The 18,634-nt window shown below is 43.2% G+C and overlaps 1 protein-coding gene and 1 long non-coding RNA gene across 4 annotated transcripts in view; one reads left to right on the top strand and one right to left on the bottom strand.

The window, feature by feature from the left end:
* Nucleotides 1-1,294: 1,294 nt before the first annotated feature.
* gpnmb (glycoprotein (transmembrane) nmb) overlaps nt 1,295-18,634 on the bottom strand; it is a 55,310-nt gene continuing 37,970 nt past the window's right edge. For all 3 annotated transcript variants that reach the window (XM_041185113.1, XM_041185115.1, XM_041185114.1), the window contains 4 exons: nt 17,358-17,460; nt 6,346-6,548; nt 3,443-3,533; nt 1,295-2,100 (listed from right to left, as the gene is read on the bottom strand). In XM_041185113.1, the coding sequence (XP_041041047.1) occupies nt 1,935-2,100; nt 3,443-3,533; nt 6,346-6,548; nt 17,358-17,460 (563 nt within the window). In that variant the 3' untranslated portion in view covers nt 1,295-1,934. The remainder of the gene's footprint in view (nt 2,101-3,442; nt 3,534-6,345; nt 6,549-17,357; nt 17,461-18,634) is intronic.
* Nucleotides 13,325-18,634, top strand: part of LOC121276562 — a 30,939-nt gene continuing 25,629 nt past the window's right edge. Inside the window, exon 1 of the long non-coding RNA XR_005942682.1 lies at nt 13,325-13,543. This is a non-coding gene — a long non-coding RNA (uncharacterized LOC121276562). The remainder of the gene's footprint in view (nt 13,544-18,634) is intronic.

Raw genomic sequence — 18,634 nt, 5'->3', positions numbered from 1 at the left:
CTTTCCTTGCCTGTCCTTTTGAAACATCAAGTACCCTTGAATATTCAGATTGCAGCTTTGGTCACCTTGCAGCCATGTCTCTGTAATGGCTATCAGATCATACATATTTCTTTAAATTTGAACTGACACTTCACCTGTTTTGGCACGAATGCTATGGGCATTCGGATACAAAGCCTTTAGCCCTGTCTTTTTACAAACTCTGGTTTTCTGATGACTGATCAAGTAGAGGCATGTGCTTCATTGTAGTTCTCTTATGCTGCTTTTTGGGTCACTATTTATGAAAGCAGCGCGTAGGTTTTGTCATCTATAAGTCATCTTGTTAACACAGTTCTCTTTCCTATATAGTTCAAGAAGGATTGAACCTTGAAGGATGAATGTATTGTGACAACTTCCAGCATCTTTGCCATTGACACATGGGATCTTTTGCAGATTGTGTGTGACAAAATGTGTATTGAAGGAATGGAAGCCTTTCCTGTTGAGGTAGTTGAGGGGGGTTTTCTGTGATGGCAAAGCAATGTGATGGCAATCACCGTTTACCTTGGGAAAGCCAGCAAAACTGGTTGGCTGTATCTCATTGTGAACTTGCCACGATGTCAAAGACAATGAATTCACCTGATCTCATGTTAGGTGTCAGTCACTTGAGAAATGCCTTCCCGTAGCTGCTTGAAATGAGCCATAAAGATTGAGTGCAATGGTCACATTCATAGCCGCAAAGGGGAAAATGTAGACAAATGAGATTACCAGGTTGCAGATTATCAAGTGTAATTATTAGGCCTACAGGTTAGCAATCAGAAGCTGACAGAGTTGCACCATTACCTCTTTGTTGAAGTTCACTCTTACATAAAAGCAGAAGACTGCAGATGCTGGAAATCTGAAACAAAAACAGAAAATGCTGCAAAAACTCAGCATGTCTAACAGCACCCGTGGAGAGAAAGACAGCATTAAGGTTTCGAGTCCATTTCAGTCATAATTGCTGCACCTTATAATACTGAGTTTAGATTTCCCTAAACGATTGACAGACATAAAAACAGGAAACCCGGTTGCAACATCACCGGCTCTCAATACAATATATTCAAATGAGGGCATTTAGGATATGGTGTGTGGATTGCAAGAAGGAGAACAAAGCACAGGCCATTTGGGAGGACCAAGCTTTAACCTACCTAATAGACTCAGAGAGTACAGCGAAGTCACTGATAAATGAATGTTGTGGAGAGCTCTGCCAATTTTTGCACAAGTCAATTCCAGACATTCCTCCCAGTCTCAAACCAGACACAAGATAAAAATACAGCTAGGATTTTTTTTTTATAATTTATTATTGCAAACAATACAGTAGTGTATTTGCCATTATCTGTTTCAAAGCCTTTGGGCACCAGTCTAAGAGGTGCAAGCGGAAATGTTAATTTGCCAACCACCTCATTGAGAAAGCGGCCCTATATCCAAGCAAGTATGCAGAAACCCATTTGTTTGTACTTCTGAACATCCCTTTTGTATAGATTCTGAACACTAGCAATGTGGTGTCAATGGAAATCCAGTAAATACAATCCAGGTCTATAAGTAAATGCGTTGGAACTGGCATTTTACTATCACTATAACATCTGGGATGAAAACAAATGTCAATTTGTAGCACAATGAAATGAACACTTTTACTATTCCACAGAACTGCATTAAAAAAGTTCACTTCTAACATTTACAGTTGCAGAATTAATATAATATTTATAAACATACAGATTTGTGTCATCAGGCAGAGTGAGAAAAAGCTGGATTTCAAGTATTTTATATTGAAATCTACTTGTAAAGAGAGACTAAGCAGTTTAATACGATATTTCTATACTCAAGGTTTGCTGAAGCAATGCAAGTACCCAAACAGAAAGCTGGAGCACACTTCTGGAGCAAGTGTCCCTGGAGCACACTTCTGCTTGGATGAGTAGCTCTGATTAAATGACCGCAGGTTTCCTCAGTAGGGGGCTCTTCTCATCATTTCCAAAGAGGAGAAAAGTCTTCAGGTTACTGAAGTACACACTGGCACTACCATTATTCACTACCAGTTGTTTACTCCTGTCACTCACCCGTCTAACAATCGGCGTATATTCTTTGTAACGCCTGTAAAATAAGTTTTGCATCCTTAATGAATCAAATTGTATATAGCTCCCACTTTAACTGCCTTCTCTTCCCCACCCCCACAAAAAAAAAGAAACATTCCCAATGTCCTTTATGGATTAGAAAAAATACTTAAGCATGCATTGTTGCAACCTGTAATGTGGAAGATTAAGATAACTCAAAGCCATTTATTTCTGTTCATAATAAGTAACATGCTTAGAAACTTGTTTTCAAAATAATCTTATACAGCCTCCTTTAAAGCTTTGCAATACTTGTATAGTTACGTACATTTTATTAGTTTTTCATGCTCCACATTGCTCCTGGGGTGCATTTTAGAATTAGGGATCAAATTTTCTGACTCTACATCACATCACCAGGAAGTGTATCACATATTAAGCATAATTTCTACCTTATTTCTCTACATCTTCTTTGTATGAAAATATTAAACTTCAGTTGCTGGAGATGAGGGTTACTGAAGGGGCTATATTTATTATGGAGTTGCCTGCATGCTTCCTTTGTAGAAGGAGCTCCTTAAGCTCACAAGGAGTTTTATTAAAGTTCTGTTGTGGTTGATGTTTGATTTCAGTGGTTGGTTAGTAATCTGGCTGAGCTAATTGCCCACCACTGTAGAATCTGCCCAAATTGAGCTCAATGGAATCAAAATTGAACAACAATGTCAACAAAGTTGGAGCCGTGCCATGTTACTCAGGTACAGCAAAGGAGCAATGGCCAAACAAAAAGGAAACCTTTCATCACCTTCAGTTTCCAAAGCAAAAGTGGGGTAACATTTCCTGAAGATAATTGATCTTCTGCAGGATTGATTAATTTTAGCTTGATGAGTTTTGGTGTTATTTGCGGTGCCTAATTGGACCTCGTACCATCCCTCATCTGGTAACAGTATTTAAAGAATGTACAAAGCAGAATTCCCAGGAAAGCCCAGGATCTTCCTGCCCAGGCACAGCCGCTTGATGGGGGGAAGCAGGTGGAAGATTTGGCTACGACCGCATCCGTGCCCCTCTCCCACTGGAATTTCATCCATGGACTGAGGCAAAGCTGTCAATGTAACGAGTTCTGCCCCATTTTCCGGTCCCTCAACTGAAAATTCACCCAGTTACATTTTGGACCTGATCTTAATTTTACTGCAATGTTTATTTAGTCCTAACAAGATTATTCTGAGTAATTGAAGGTTTGCCTTTGGAAAAGAAGGTAAGGAATTAGATATGTTATTCTAATTTCTGTAGTATATTTTCCAGTAAGTTGGTTGACATTAGAAGTCTTCAGAAAGTTCTAGTACACCTTTATCTTTGTGCCTCGTTTTCTTTCCTAATGATGACTCAAAACTCACCTATAAAAAAAAGAGGCCACACCAATGATAAGAACCACCAGGCACGCACCAAATATTAAGACGCTTTCCAATCCTGTCACATTGCTAGAACCTGTAAATAAATTGGAAGCTGAAGTCACTACTGAGTCACCAGAGAATATCTATTTTTAGAGAACAGGGCATGAGACTTGGATATAAATGATCATTATCTAATAGGCAATGTGGCAAAGCAATATAAGCCAAATAGAAAGACGGGATATTTAGAACATTAGAATATGTGCTTTGGGTCTCTCCGATGCAAGGGGCAGGCCATATTTGGAGCAATTAAATATCGGAAAGACTAAAGCCATTGTTTCCATTCCCGCTCCAAATCCATTTCCTAACTAACAACTCCATCCCTATCCTTGACAATTCTGAGATTAGGCCAGTCTATTGGTATCACATTTGATCCTAAAACGAGCTTCCATCCTTGTATTTGTGCCATCTCTAAGACTGTCTATTTCCACCTTCAAGGAATCGCTCAACTTCACCCCTGCCTCAGCTTATCTGTTGCTGAAACACTCATTCATGCTTTCATTGCCTCTAGCCTTGACTATTCCAACATACTCCTGGCTGTTCTCCTACAGTCTATGCTCTGTAAACTTGAAGCCATCCAAAAATCTGCTACCCATGTAGTAGCTCTCAGCAAGACCCATTCTCTTATCCTCCCTGCACTCACTGACCTAGATTGGCTCCTGGTCAAGCAATGTCTTGATTTTAAAATTCTTCATTCTTGTTTCCAGATCCCTCCAGGGTTTTGCCCCTTTCTATAATCTGCTCCAACTCCACAACCTGCCAAAATATCTGTGCTCCTCTAATTCTGGCCTCTTGTGCTTTGCCGATTATAATTGCTGCACCATTGGTGGCCAAGCCTTCAGTTGCCTCGGCTGTAAGTCCTGGAATTTCCTCCCTATACCTCATCACCTCACTTTCCCCCTTTAAGGCACTTGTTAAAACCTACATTTTTGACCAAGCTTTTGGTCATCTGACCTAATCTCCTTATGTGGCTTGGTGTCAAACTTTGTTTGGTAATGCTCCTGTGAAGCATCTTGAGATATTTCATTATGTTAGAGCCACAATAAGTTGTTCTATTGTGTTCAATTCTACTGATCATTGCACCTTCTCAATATTTCTTTGTATATCAAGAAGAGCATTAAGATTGATCCTAAGAGAAACCAAAGTATAAAAAGGAGAATCCGTAGAGGATTTCATCAAAATATATAAAATGGCACTGTTAGTAATCCTGAATATTACATCAAATTAGACCCCAGGATCAAATCTAAACACAAATTTAAATGTGAAAAAGTAGCTTTCAAACAAATATAAAAATGAGCTTCTTTACTCAAACCCTGGGATTTTTCTCTGTGCAATAATTTTAACAAGCCTGTAAGTACATTTGCAAGCAATGGCTGTGAAATTCCAGAGGCCACAGAGGATGGTAAACCAGATTTTGCCTTGCAGACCAGAATTCAATAATGCTGGGATCCCACTGTTTTGCAGTAGCATTTTAAATTCCAGTGGATGGGGAGATGGGAGGGCTTTGAGTCTGCCTGTGCCCCCTCCACCCCCTCCCCCTCCCCCTGCATGTCAAAGATTCTGCCCATGGATTTCCTGGGAATTCTGCCCACAGTAATTCTCAACAGATCTCATGAAAATTATGCTGAGACATTAAAGAGGCCCAAGCATTTTCTAAACAAAGGAAATTGAATCTGGAGCAGAGCAATCTTAGACTTCAGAGGTAAAGGCTTTGCTATAAGACGATCTTTTATTTGGCCCAGAAGGATCAGGGCAGCTGCTGCTGAAGTACACATGCAAGATTAAAAGGAATGTATTTTTTGTGACAAGTGTTAATTCCCAGGGATATGTACTGGGGCCTTAGCGTTTTACCATGTATATCAATGACTCGGATAAAGAAATATCTGCATAGCTAATGATATAGATAGCACTAAATTAGGAGACACAATTAATTCTGTTGATTGGAGGAAGATACAAAGGGACATAGACAGATTAAATGGCTCAGCAAAACTGACAGGCGGGAAGAAATGTGAAATCATCCACTTTCAATACAAGGAAGACACAGCAGAATTTTTTTTAATGGCAAGAGACTAGGAACTGTGGAGAAGGAAAATGGTCCAATAACACACAACATAAACCTAGTTCAAAAAGTACTGAAAAAGGTTAATGGAATGTTGACATTTATTAAAGAGTTGGAAAATAAAAGGGAGGAAGTTATGCTTCAGTTGAGCAGACCTCACCTCGTGTAGTGTTCAGCATCACAACTTAGGACGGGTATACTGGCCTTTGCAGTACAAATTCACCAGAATGATCCCAGGGCTTAAAGAATTAAGTTTTGAGGACAGGTTGCATAAACTTACCTTGTATCTCTTCAGTTTAGAAGTTTGATGGGTGATTTAATTAAGGTGTTTCAAATGATAAAAATCATTTGAATAGGGTACATATTGAGAAGCTATTGCCTCTGGTGGACAAATCCAAACAAGGTGGCACAACCTTAAAAGTAAAGCTAGAGTGAAGTCAGGAAACACATTTTCACACAAAAGGCAGTGGAAATTTGGAATTCTCTTCTCCAAAAAGGGTATGGATGCTGTGTCAATTGATATTTTCAAGACTTGAGACTGACAGATTTTAATTAGGTAAATGTGTCAAGGGATATGGTGGGTAATTGAATGGTGAAACAAACTCAACTAACTGAATAGACTATAGCCTGAATATGTTCCTATTCATCAAAGTGAAAGGCTAATTCAGATCTTAGAGCATAATTTTGGGGGATCAGTTAAGTTAACACATTTTTAAATAGCAGAGAAGCTACAATACGAATGAACCCTTTGTAGTTATTGTAGCCCAGTCACGGAAAAATAAGTGCTTACCTCCAATTGATACTAGAGTACTAGCAACAGCTAAACTGGTATTATCACTCAATGTGATATTCACACAATAGATGCCAGATTCATTGAAGCGTCTACGAAGGGTCAGATAGCATGTGTCAACTGCCTCAACAGGGTCACAGATCATGTTTTGCAGCGCCATGCATGAACTATCTCCAATCATTGTGCATACATCAGTAGGTATACTGCAAGGCAAAAAAGATCACAGAAGTCAAGCTTTAATTGAGATGTGGAAGCAAGCAGTGCAATTGTTAAAAGAAAAACAATATTCTATGAAAGTACATCAGGATCTGAAAAGAGAAGATATAGCAAATGACTGCATAATTACTGCACCTAGCTTTATGATGAAGTTTCTCATGTCTGTTGTGGAACTTAAATTCAGTTAATTAAATAAAAAAATCCGGAATTAAAAGCTAGTGTCGGTAATGCTGGCTGTGAAATTGTTAGATTGTCGTAAAAACCCATCTCATTCATTAATGCCTTTTGGGATGGAAATTTGCTGTCAATACCTGGTCTGGCCTTTAATGACTCCAATCCCACAGCAATTTGGTTGACACTTATTTGCTTTTTGAAATGATCTAGCAAACTATTCAGTTGTATAAAACTGCTACAAGAAACAATAAGAAAACCAAATGGACTACCTGGCATTAACCTAGGAACTGGATATACAGTAAAGGCACAATCAGCCCAACCAACTTGACAACTAACATCTGGGGACATGTACCAAAATTGGGAGAGCTGTCCATGGAATAGTCAAGCAACAACCTGGCATACATATTGACAGAATCCACCTGTTGGCCTACATTCCAGCCTCCTCCATCATCAACCCTGGGTACCTGGCCAAGTTGGCCACTAACAGGTCCAGGCAGCGGGCGATCGACGGGGGAGTCCCGCCCGATTGTTTGTCCCTCTTCAGCGGCTATGTTCGCTGCCGGATGTCCCTGGAGAGGGAGCACGCGGTGTCTGCTGACACTCTCGAGGCCTTCCGTGCTCGGTGGGCACGGCGGGGACTGGGGTGTTTTGTTGACCCCTTTAATCACATTTTGATTTAAAGTTTGTAAGGTTCCTTTAAACTTTGTCCTTGGTTTTACAGCTGACCTGAATTAGGGGCTGTGCCTGATTTATCCCAATTTTGTTGATTTGGTTTTCATTTAAAAGATTATCAACCCTGGGTATGTCCCATCCAACCAAAAGGACAAACCCACCAAGAGTAGCAGCGTAGATTTATACTGTTGGGAAAGGGTGGCATTGAGTCCTCAACATTGAGCCTAGACCCCAATAAGTTTCATGTCAAACATGGGCAAGGAACCTCCTGATGATTATTGTCTCCTGCCCTCCCCCAGCCAGAATCAGTGCTTCTCCATATTGAACACCACTTGGAAGAAGCACCGAGGGTAGCAAGGATGCAGAAAGTGCTCTGGATGGGGCATTTCAATGTCCATCACCAACAGTGATTCAGTAGCACCAGTACTGACTGAACAGACCAGTGGCAGTGAGTGAGAGAACCAACACAAGGGAAAAACCTACTTAACCCTGTCCATACTAATCTACTTGTAGATGCATCTGTCCATGACAATATTGATAGGATAAACCACCAAACCATCTTTCTTGAGACAAGACCTGTCTTCAGCATGTGTGCAAAAGATAAGGCTGAAGAGTTCACAACCATCTTCAGCCATAGTGCTGAGTGGATGATCCATCTCAGACTCCTCCTAGATCCCCAGCATCACAAGATGCCAGTCGTCAGCCAATTTGATTCACTCCATGTAATAACAAGAAACATCTGATAGACTGGGTACAGCAAAGACTATGGGCCCTGACAATATCCAAGCTGCAGTGCCAAAGACTTGTGCTCCAGAATTAGATGCCCCTCCAGCCAAGCTGTTCCAGTATGATTGCAACACTTGCATCTATCTAAAAAATTTCCTGGGTCTATCTGTCTACAAAAAGCAAGACAAATGCAATTTGGCCAATTATTGGCCCATCAGTCTACTCTCTCATCAGGAAATTGATAGAAGGTGTCAACAATGGCTTGCGATCAAGTGGCACTTACTAATAATTTGCTCACTGATACTCAGTTTGGGTTCTATCAGTCTCACTTGGCTCGGGATCTCAATACAGCCTTGGTCCAAACATGGACAAGGAATTGAATTCTAGAGGTGAGTTGATTGCCTTTTGTAGCATCAAGGAACCCTTGTAAAATTGAAGTCAGTGGGAACCAGTAGAAAACTTTCCACCAGCTGGAGCCATAGTTAGCACAAAGGAAGATGGTTGTGTTATTGGAGGCCAAAGCATCTCAGCCCCAGGACATCACTGCAGCAGTTCCTCAGGGCAGTAAGTTAGGCCCACTCATCATCAGCTGCTTCATCAATGACCTTCTGTACACCCTAAGGTCTGAGGTGGGGATGTTCATTGATGATTGCACAATGTTCAGTTCCATACACAGTTCCTCAGATAATGAAACAATCCATGACCGCATACATCAAGACATGAACAACATTCAGGCTTGCATCGATAAATGGCAAATAACAGCTCTGCCACACAAGTGCCAAGCAATGATCATCTTTAACAAGAGAGACTTTAACCACCTCCCCTTAACATTCAATGGCATTATCATCACTGAATCCCCTACCATCAACATCCTAAGGTCAACATTGACCAGAAACCTAACAGACCAGCCACATAAATACAATGGCTCCAAAAGCAGGTCAGAAACCAGGGGTGGAATAAAATTTCCAGCTTCTCTGATTAAGTCAGGGGCAGCGAAGATCGAGATGACCTTCCTGCCCGGAGGCCAATTGATGCCCTTAAGTGGTCAACTTTGTGAGAGGATAAAAGCAAAAAACTGCAGATGCTGAAAATCCAAAACAAAAACAAAAATAGCTGGAAAAACTCAGCAGGTCTGACAGCATCTGCAGAGAGGAATACAGTTAACGTTTTGAGTCTGTATGACTCTTCAACAGAACGAAGGAAAAATAGAAAAGAGGTGAAATATAAGCTGGTTTGGGGGGTGGGGGGTGGAACCATAAGAAACCATAAGACATAGGAGCAGGAATTAGGCCATTCAGCCCATTGAGTCTGCTCAGCCTTTCAATCATGGCTGATAGGTTTCTCAAACCCATTCTCCTGCCTTCTCCCCGTAACCTTTGATCCTCTTACCAATCAAAAACCTATCTATCTCGGTCTTAAATACACTCAATGACCTGGCCTCCACAGCCTTCTGTGGCAATGAATTCTATAGATTCCCCACTCTCTGGCTAAAGAAGTTTCTCCTCATCTCTGTTCTAAAAGGTCTTCCCTTTACTCTGAGGCTGTGCCCTCAGGTCCTAGTCTCTCCTACTAATGGAAACATCTTCCCCACGTCCACTCTATCCAGGCCTTTCAGTATTCTATAAGTTTCAATCAGATCCCCACTCATCCTTCTAAACTCCACCGAGTATAGACCCAGAGTCCTCAAACATTCCTCATATGTTAAGCCTTTCATTCCTGGGATCGTTCTCGTGAACCTCCTCTGGACCGTCTCCAAAGTCATCACATCCTTCCTGAGATACGAGGCCCCAAAATTGCTCACAATATTCTAAATGAGGTCTGACCATAACTTTATAAAGCCTCAGCAGCACATCCCTGCTTTTATATTCTAGTCCTCTCGAAATAAATGCCAACATTGCATTTGCCTTCCTAACTACTGGTTCAACCTTGAGAGAATCCTGGACTAGGACTCCCAAGTCCCTTTGCACTCCATATTTCTGAATTCTCTCCCCATTTAGAAAATAGTCTATGCCTCTATTCTTCCTACCAAAGTGCATGACCTCACACTTACCCACGTTGTATTCCATCTGCCACTTCTTTGCCCATTCTCTTAACCTGTCAAAATCCTTCTGCAGCCTTCCCGCCTCCTCAATACTACATGTCCCTCCACCTATCTTTGTATCATCTGCAAACTTAGCCAGAATGCCCTCAGTTCCTTCATCTAGATCATTAATGTATAAAGTGAAAAGTTGTGGTCCCAACACTGACCCCTGCGGAACTCCACTAGTCACCAGCCGACATCCTGAGAAGGACCCCCTTATCCCCACTCTCTGCCTCCTGCCAGGCAGCCAATCTTCTATCCATGTTAGTACCTTGCCTCTAACACCATGAGCTCTTATCTTACTGAGCAGCCTCCTGTGCGGCACCTTGTCAAAGGCCTTCTGGAAGTCTAAGTAGATAACATCCATTGGCTCTCCTTTGTCTAACCTGCTCGTTACCTCCTCAAAGAATTCTAACAGATTTGTCAGGCATGACCTCCCCTTGATGAAACCAAGCTGACTTTGCCCTATTTTACCATGCACTTCCAAGTATTCTGAAATCTCATCCTTAATAACGGACTCTAAAATCTTACCAATGACCGAGGTCAGGCTAATCGGCCTGTGATTTCCTGTGTTTTGCCTCACTCCCTTCTTAAACAGAGGGGTTACATTAGCGATTTTCCAGTCCTCTGGGACCCTCCCTGACTCCAGTGATTCCTGAAAGATCACCACTAACACCTCCACCATCTCTTCAGCTATTTCCTTCAGAACTCTGGGGTGTAATCCATCTGTTCCAGGTGATTTATCCACCTTCAGACCTTTCAGTTTTCCTAGCACCTTCTCCTTGGTAATGGTCACCATACTCACCCCTGGCCCCTAACTCTCTTGAACTTTGGGGATGTTACTCATGTCTTCCACCGTGAAGACTGACGCAAAGTACCTATTCAGTTCCTCCACCATTTCTTTGTTCCCCACTACTACTTCTCCAGTGGCCCAATGTTCATTTTTGCCTCTCTCTTACCCTTTACATATCTAAAAAAACTCTTGCAATCTTCTTTTATATTACTGGCTAGTTTACCCTCATATTTAATCTTCTCCATCCTTATTTCTTTTTTAGTTGTCCTCTGTTGGTCTTTGTAGGCTTCCCAATCCCCTGGCTTCCCACTACTCTCCGTCACATTATATGCTTTCTCTTTAGCTTTTATGCTGTCCCTGACTTCCCTTGTCAGCCATGGTTGCCTCATCCTCCCTTTAGTATGCTTCTTCTTCCTAGGGATGAATTTTTGCTGTGTCTCCCAAATTATGCCCAGAAACTCTTGCCATTGATGTTCCAATGTCTTTCCTGCTAGGCTTATCTCCCAGTCAATTCTGACGGTGAGAAGGGGGGAAGTAAAGGGGCAGGTGTTGTACCTGCATTTTGCTTTCAATTTCCACCCCTCCATCATTTTCACATGCTTCATCTCTGACATTTCCCTTCCTTGACCCCTCTGTCTCAATTTCTGGTGATAGACTGTCCACCAATATTCATTACAAGCCTACCGACTCCCACAGCTACCTTGACTACAGCTCCTCACACCCCACTTCCTGTAAGGACTCCATCCCATTCTCTCAGTTCCTTCACCTCCGTCACATCTGTTCTGATGATGTCACTTTCAAAAACAGTTCCTCTGACATGTCTTCCTTCTTCCTTAACCGAGGTTTTCTACCCACAGTGGTTGACAGGGCCCTCAACCGTGTCCGGCCCATCTCCCGAGCATCCGCCCTCACACCTTCCTCTCCCTCCCAGAACCATGATAGGGTCCCCCTTGTCCTCACTTATCACCCCACCGGCCTCCGCATTCAAAGGATTATCCTCTGCCATTTCCGCCAACTCCAGCATGATGCCACCACCAAACACATCTTCCCTTCAACCCCCCGGCAGCATTCCACAGGGATCATTCCCTCCAGGACACCCTAGTCCACTCCTCCATCACCCCCTACACCTCTCCCCCCTCCCACAGCACCTTCCCATGCAACCGTAGAAGGTGCAACACCTGCCCCTTTACTTACCCCCTCCTCACCATCCAAGGGCCCAAACACTCCTTTCAAGGGAAGCAGCATTTCACTTGCACTTCCCTCAATTTAGTCTACTGCATTCGCTGCTCCCAATGCGGTTTCCTCTACAATGGAGAGACCAAAGGCAGACTGGGTGACCGCTTTGCGGAACACCTTTGGTATGTCCGCCAGCATTACCCAGACCTCTCTGTCGATTTCCATTTCACACACCACCCTGCTCTCATGCCCACATGTCCGTTCTTGGCCTGCTGCAATGTTCCAGTGAAGCTCAACACAAACTGGAGGAACAGCATCTCATCTTCCGACTAGGCACTTTACAGCCTTCCGGACTGAATACTGAGTTCAACAACTTTAGATCATGAACTCTCTCCTCTATCCCCACCCCCTTTCCGATCCCCCTTTTTCCAATAATTTATATATATTTTTCTTTTCCCACCCATTTCCATTATTTTTAAATGTATTTCCATCCATTGTTTTATCTCTACCTTTTAGCCTATTTCAATCCCTTCCCCCCCCCCCCCCCCCCATTAGGGCTATCTGTACCTTGCTCGTCCTGCTTTCTATCCTTAATGTCACCATTAGCACATTTCTTAGCTAATATCACCACCGTCATCACCTCTTTGTCCTTTTGTCTATGACATCTTTTGGCAATCTCCACCTATCACTAGCCCTCTATCCAGCTCTACCTGTCCCAACGCACCCGCCCCCCCACCCCCCCCCCCCCCCCAACGCCTTAAACCAGCTTATATTTCACCTTTCTATTTTTCTTTCGTTCTGTTGAAGAATCATACGGACTAGAAACGTTAACTGTATTCCTCTCCACAGATGCTGTCAGAACTGCTGAGTTTTTCCAGTTATTTTTGTTTTTGTTCTGTGAGAGGATACACCACTTCATTAGTACCTCAGCAACGCTGTACAGTAAAGTCCCACCTTTCGCAACTTCATTGTTTGCATTTTCACTTACTCATGTTTCGCTCTTTGCTCACGTGATGGGTGATGCATTGTATAATATTCACTTATCCGCGTTTTCTTCTCCTGCGATGGTTGCATTCAAATGCTGGGATCGTGTGACGCGGACAGATACTCAACGTGTTTCTGTTTTACTTTGGCAGGTGCTGAGTGTTAGTGTGTTGACCCAGGCAGGAAGAAGGTTCCTGACACAGAGGTGACACAGTGGCTCATCTTCTCGTCTATGCTCTTTTTAAAGAGACTGGCAGTCGAGGCATTCTGTTTGGTCAAGTGATTATTATTCTGGGAGCTGATGTGCAGTCTGAATAATTTGAAATCTTCACCGATGTACAGTATTGCTCAGAGACTCCCCCGTCTGTCATATACAGGTAGCGCACCTCAATTTGCTGTAGAGTAGCTGCCGAAAACAATGCTGTCCTTGCCTGGTTGGAACCTATCTAGTTGAGTTCCATTGAAAAACATGTTCATTGTTTGCGATTTCGCTGTTTGCAAGGTTTCACAGGAACGTAACCCCCACGAACGGCGGGACTTTACTGGATATACGAACACCTTTCTGAGGGTTGATTTTCAATTCGGGATTCCTGAATAATTTTCAGGTCCCAATCCCATGCTGCAACTGCATTGCTATCTTCAAACGCAGCTGCCCTATTTGGGCTGGTGGTGAGCTCAGTGTCCAGCTGGTGGCGCCGATCCCCACCAGGAGGTGGGAGCTGACTGCTGAGCACAATCCTCAAGGGCTGATGGCAGCAATCAGCTGCCTCATAGAATAGAGGAGGCGGGACATCAGAGGGCCAGCAGACTTAAGTGGCCAAACGCCAACTAAAAGGTTGCGCACCCGAACTGATGGCTTCCTACATTGTATTCGACAGCTGTGCACTAATATGCACCAGACAGTTAAGGTTTGGCGATTTGCAAATTAAAAATTTTCAGGCCCTCCTTAGCCCATTAAAAAACTCCTCGAACTTACCAGGCCTAATTGGAGGCAAGCTGGTCCCCGACTCCTTCTTTCACCCATTCTCACTATGAAAATGCCAGTGTATCCAGGAGGTGAGAGGACACTGATATGTCATGTGGCGGCTCCGTTTTCAAAACGCACCCTCTCCTGTCCTAACACCCCCCCCCCCCACCAAGGCGACTGAAAACCCAGAACCTGCTGTCTAGTTTTGTTAGGGCAGCTAAGGGAAAAGAGCATTTTAAAGTTAAAGTGCAACTTTGTTTGGTGTATGTGATTGAAGACGATTGATCACAATAGACAAAGCAGGATTTAAAAGCAATATTTCCAGCAAGTGGCACTGCCAAGCAGGTTAACGTGTGATATTTCCTCCCCTCTCCCAGCAATCTCCCCACCTGAGTGGAGCCACCTTGCAGTGACCAAAACAGGAAACACCCACCAGTCTGTTAAGTAACCTGATCCTAGAAATTCCTTGTGGTTAAGGACAAGCAAGGCAGATGGGCTCACTACCTACTTTGGCTCCCAGTCAAGCAACATCTTGATTTTGAAATTTTCATCTTTGTTTTCAAATCCTTCCATAGCTACACCTCACCTCTCCCTATCTCTGTAATCTCCAGCCTCAAAGCCCTCCGAAATATAGGCATTCCTCTATTTCAGATCTCTTGTGCATCCCCAATTATAATTGCTGCACCATTGGTGGCCGTGCCTTCAGTTGTCTAGGCCCCAAGCTCTGCAATGTTTTCCCCACACCCCACCATCTCTTTATCCTGCATTTCTCCTTTAAACCATTTCTTAAAACCTACCTCTTTGACCATGCTTTTGGTCATCTGAGCTTTTATTACCTTATGTGGCTCAGTGTCAGACTTTGTTTTATAATGTTCTTATGAAGCGCCTGGGGACGTTTCATTACTTTAAAGACGCCATATAAGTTAGTGTTGTTTTTATTGTTGTCCTGCCCAAACATACTCTCTGCTGTAACTCCAGGACAGAGGTGAACCTAGGTCCATTGGTGTTGTAATTTGACTGAATTTATCATCTCCCCTAGTTTGGAATGCTCGAGGGTAATTTCAACCCCGCAAAACAAGTGGTTTAGGGGTCAGGTGAGATGTAAACTTTTTAAAAATCTGAAACCTGATCCCAATCTGCTTGCTTCTGGGTTTAACAGAGGTAGTGCAGAGGGTGGGTAACCAATTCACTTCCACAAGACGGGTTATCCATTTAATATAATAAAGCCAGGAGCCCCACAAGTAATATGTGTTACACTGGATCCCCTCCCCGGGGGATCAGACACCCACCCACCTAGGATCAGGGATTGGGTCCCACGCATTAGCAACTGCAGGCTTCCTACCTGTTCCCATGTCCAGCTCCAACATACTCACCAGCTGGGAGCCAAGACTATCAAGCAGACTGGCTTCCAGGTGGGGATTTTTTTTTCAAAAAAGACACTTTAGTGTGGAGTTAAAATTCCCTAGAATAAACTCTGGGTTTCCTGTCTGAAACTCCAATCCCCTGCTGAATGAACTTGGCCTTGTCAATATGGAAGTCTTTGTCTCAAAGCTATTCATGGTCACTCAAAGGTCTACCCTTTGAAAGGAAAGTAGCCAAGGGTTAGGAAATAGAGATAGTTTAAGTAAGTTATATTGGTATTGGTGGGTGTTAGGAATGACTTTTGGCTTTAAAGTTTAAGTTTGATTTGTATTTCTATATCAATGTGTTAAGGTCAAATTGAGTTTTAGTTTCTCTTTTAAAAAGTGCCTGCATTTCTAATGAGGTTTTTTAAGACTTACAGCTAAGTTAAACAAACTAGAGTAGAAGAATTGGCTGTTGCCTAGCAACAGGGATCCACAGAGGCAGGTCCCTCCCACAGACATGCACAGAAAAGCCAGAAACAACATTTTGACTTTGGAAGCTGTTTGAGTTCAGTTGGTTTTGAAAGTCGCTGCCAGGAGAGACTGGAAAAGGGGATAGATAGCAAGTTCCAAGCTAAAGAAAATCTCCAAGAATCCAGGTGAGTGGAACAGGGGAAAGTCCTATGCTGACCTTCTAGTCAAAGGAAGGACAGGAACCTGGAAAAGGTCCTGATTAGTGAAGTTAAGAGTGAGGGGCAGAGAGAAAAGCTCCAACCTTCAGATTTAAAGAGATAAAAGCTACAGAAAGCAGATTTAAAGTGAGAAAAGCTTGCAAGAGGCAAGAAGGTCCAAAGAGACGGCTGAAGGCCTATAACTCTTTGCTATGGGCATGTGATGCAGTAGTGTACTGTTAACACTGAGGTGATGAGAGAGAGAATGTGTGGAAGACAGCTTGAATGCATGTGGTGACACAGGGGAGAAGAACAGCGGAAGGAGAGTTCAAAACCCTGGAGGTGGATTCTTGCAGAAGGCACCTGGGAGAAAGCGTTGGTTTGGGAGAAGATTCCAAAGTGAATTCTTGGAGAGTGGAGATTGGAAACCCTTGTGTGAAGGACAGCATTCAGTGAGACTGGTTAGCTCACAGTGTGACAAGCATCTGGGGGAGTTGAGGGGAGATCCATAGCATCTGGTTGAGGTGGCATCTGTCACTTGGTTTCAGAGTGTGGTGTTTCTGACCGCAGGGTGCTTATTGGTACATGGACTGTGTACTTAATGTGGACATTAGAATATAAGATAGCTTTTGTAACCTTACAAATCTGTATATATCTGTAAAGGTATAGTTGTGGGTAAAGGAGTGTTGTCGTATAGTTCATCTTTTCTTGTTTAATAAATGTTTTATGTTTTTATTAAAAGTTCATCAGCTGATTCTTATGACTTTGTTCAGTAGCTACTCTCTACGTATCTAAACAAACAAATTAAAAGTTAGGATCCATCAAGTTGGGTTCGACACTGGGATCAGGCTTGTCCAGGGCTAGCCTCAGCTGATCTTAACACAAGAAATTTAAGAGCAACTTTCTACTGAGCCAGTGTTCTTGGAACTTAGGATTAAGTTGAGGAGAAATTCTTTCACTCAGAAGGTTTTGAATCTTTGGAATTCTGTACCCCAGAGGGCTGTGAATATTCAGTTATTGAGCATATTCAAGACTGAGATTGGCAGGTTTTTGGGCAGTAAGGGGACCAAGGGATATGGGGACTAGGTGGGAAAGTGAAATTGCAGTAGATGATGAGCCCTGATCTCACTGAATCACAGAGCAAATTCCATGAGCCAGATGGCCTACTCCTGCTCCTATTCCCTATGTTCTTGTAAAGCAAGCAACTTACCTGCCCTTACATGTGACAACAAAATTCACCATGGAATTGTGTTGAAGTTCTGTGGAGATCTGAACATTGGTCATCTCAACAATGCTGACTCCAACGATTCCATCTACAAGGAAGAACAATTAAAATTTCATGCTTGCACTAATATTGATACTTTGAAGACATTTATACCCTTGAGTTATTTATACATTCTTTATTAATTTGCTGATTCAGCTGTTGGACAATGTCTTTCATTGATATGATTGCAGACAAAAACTGAGACTGAGCAGTCAGTTTCTTAGAACAGTGCCTGACCAGACAGGAAACTTTAAACTAATCTAAGGTTATAAGCAGGGCCTGGGAGAGGGGGATGCATAGAGTGCTAATCACTGTGGCCAATGAATTGCCGCCTCTGTCAAGTAGCCGTCTGCCCACCTTAATGTGTTTGCAGCCCCGGTGGGTGCTCTGTTCTGGGACAAATTTCTGTCATATAAAGGGTTAATGGAGTGAGAGCCCGAGTCCAGGTGGCCGTTTTATTATAGCCAGGGTGCATTCTGGGTAATGTAGTCACCCTTGGCCGAGTTGTCACCCCATGCGCAGGCACAGGCCCACTAAAGGACTGCAGCCATCAGGTTGGCTGAGCAGGCAGGAAAGGCCAGTAGGTGCAGCAGTTGTGGCAACAGAGAGACCAGGGGCAACAGGAGAGTTAGACAGGATTGAGTGGAAGTGCATCTTGCCACCTTCAGAGCCATCCCAAACTCCTCCTCAGCAAGAAAATTTCCAAACCTCTTGGACCCAGGGGTGAGTGAGTAAGTGCTGGTTGTGACAGACTGTAGCAGAACATACAGTATGTCATTTTGAGCACCCTCAAATAAAAAGGATATCAAAGTCATAGAAAAAGGGCATTGTAGGTTTGCCAGGATATTATGAAGGATAAGGAGGCAGAGTTAGGAAGAGACACCTGAGAAGTTTTTCACTAAATCTGCAAAGAGTGAGTCAGTGAGCGTGTGTGAGAGTGAGTGCGTGTTAGTGGGCGAGTGTGTGTGTGTGTGTGTGTGTGTGTGTGTGTGTGTGTGTGTGTGTGTGTGTGTGAGAGAGAGAGAGAGAGAGAGAGAGAGAAACCTGAGACTGGAAGTGAGCCTGAGCTGGACACACACACGCACGCACGCACGCACACACACACATAGGGGCTGCTAAGTATGGAGACACATACACCCACACCCCACACCCTCCTCCACACTCCCAAAAATCTATCCACACACCGGACTGGGTGCAGAGGAAAACCCAAGCTGAAAGGAAAC

This window comes from Carcharodon carcharias, chromosome 3 (genome assembly GCF_017639515.1).
Source record: "Carcharodon carcharias isolate sCarCar2 chromosome 3, sCarCar2.pri, whole genome shotgun sequence".
NCBI lineage: Eukaryota > Metazoa > Chordata > Chondrichthyes > Lamniformes > Lamnidae > Carcharodon > Carcharodon carcharias.
Note: the sequence above shows the minus strand (reverse complement) of the source record. Positions and strands in the feature narration are given on the sequence as shown.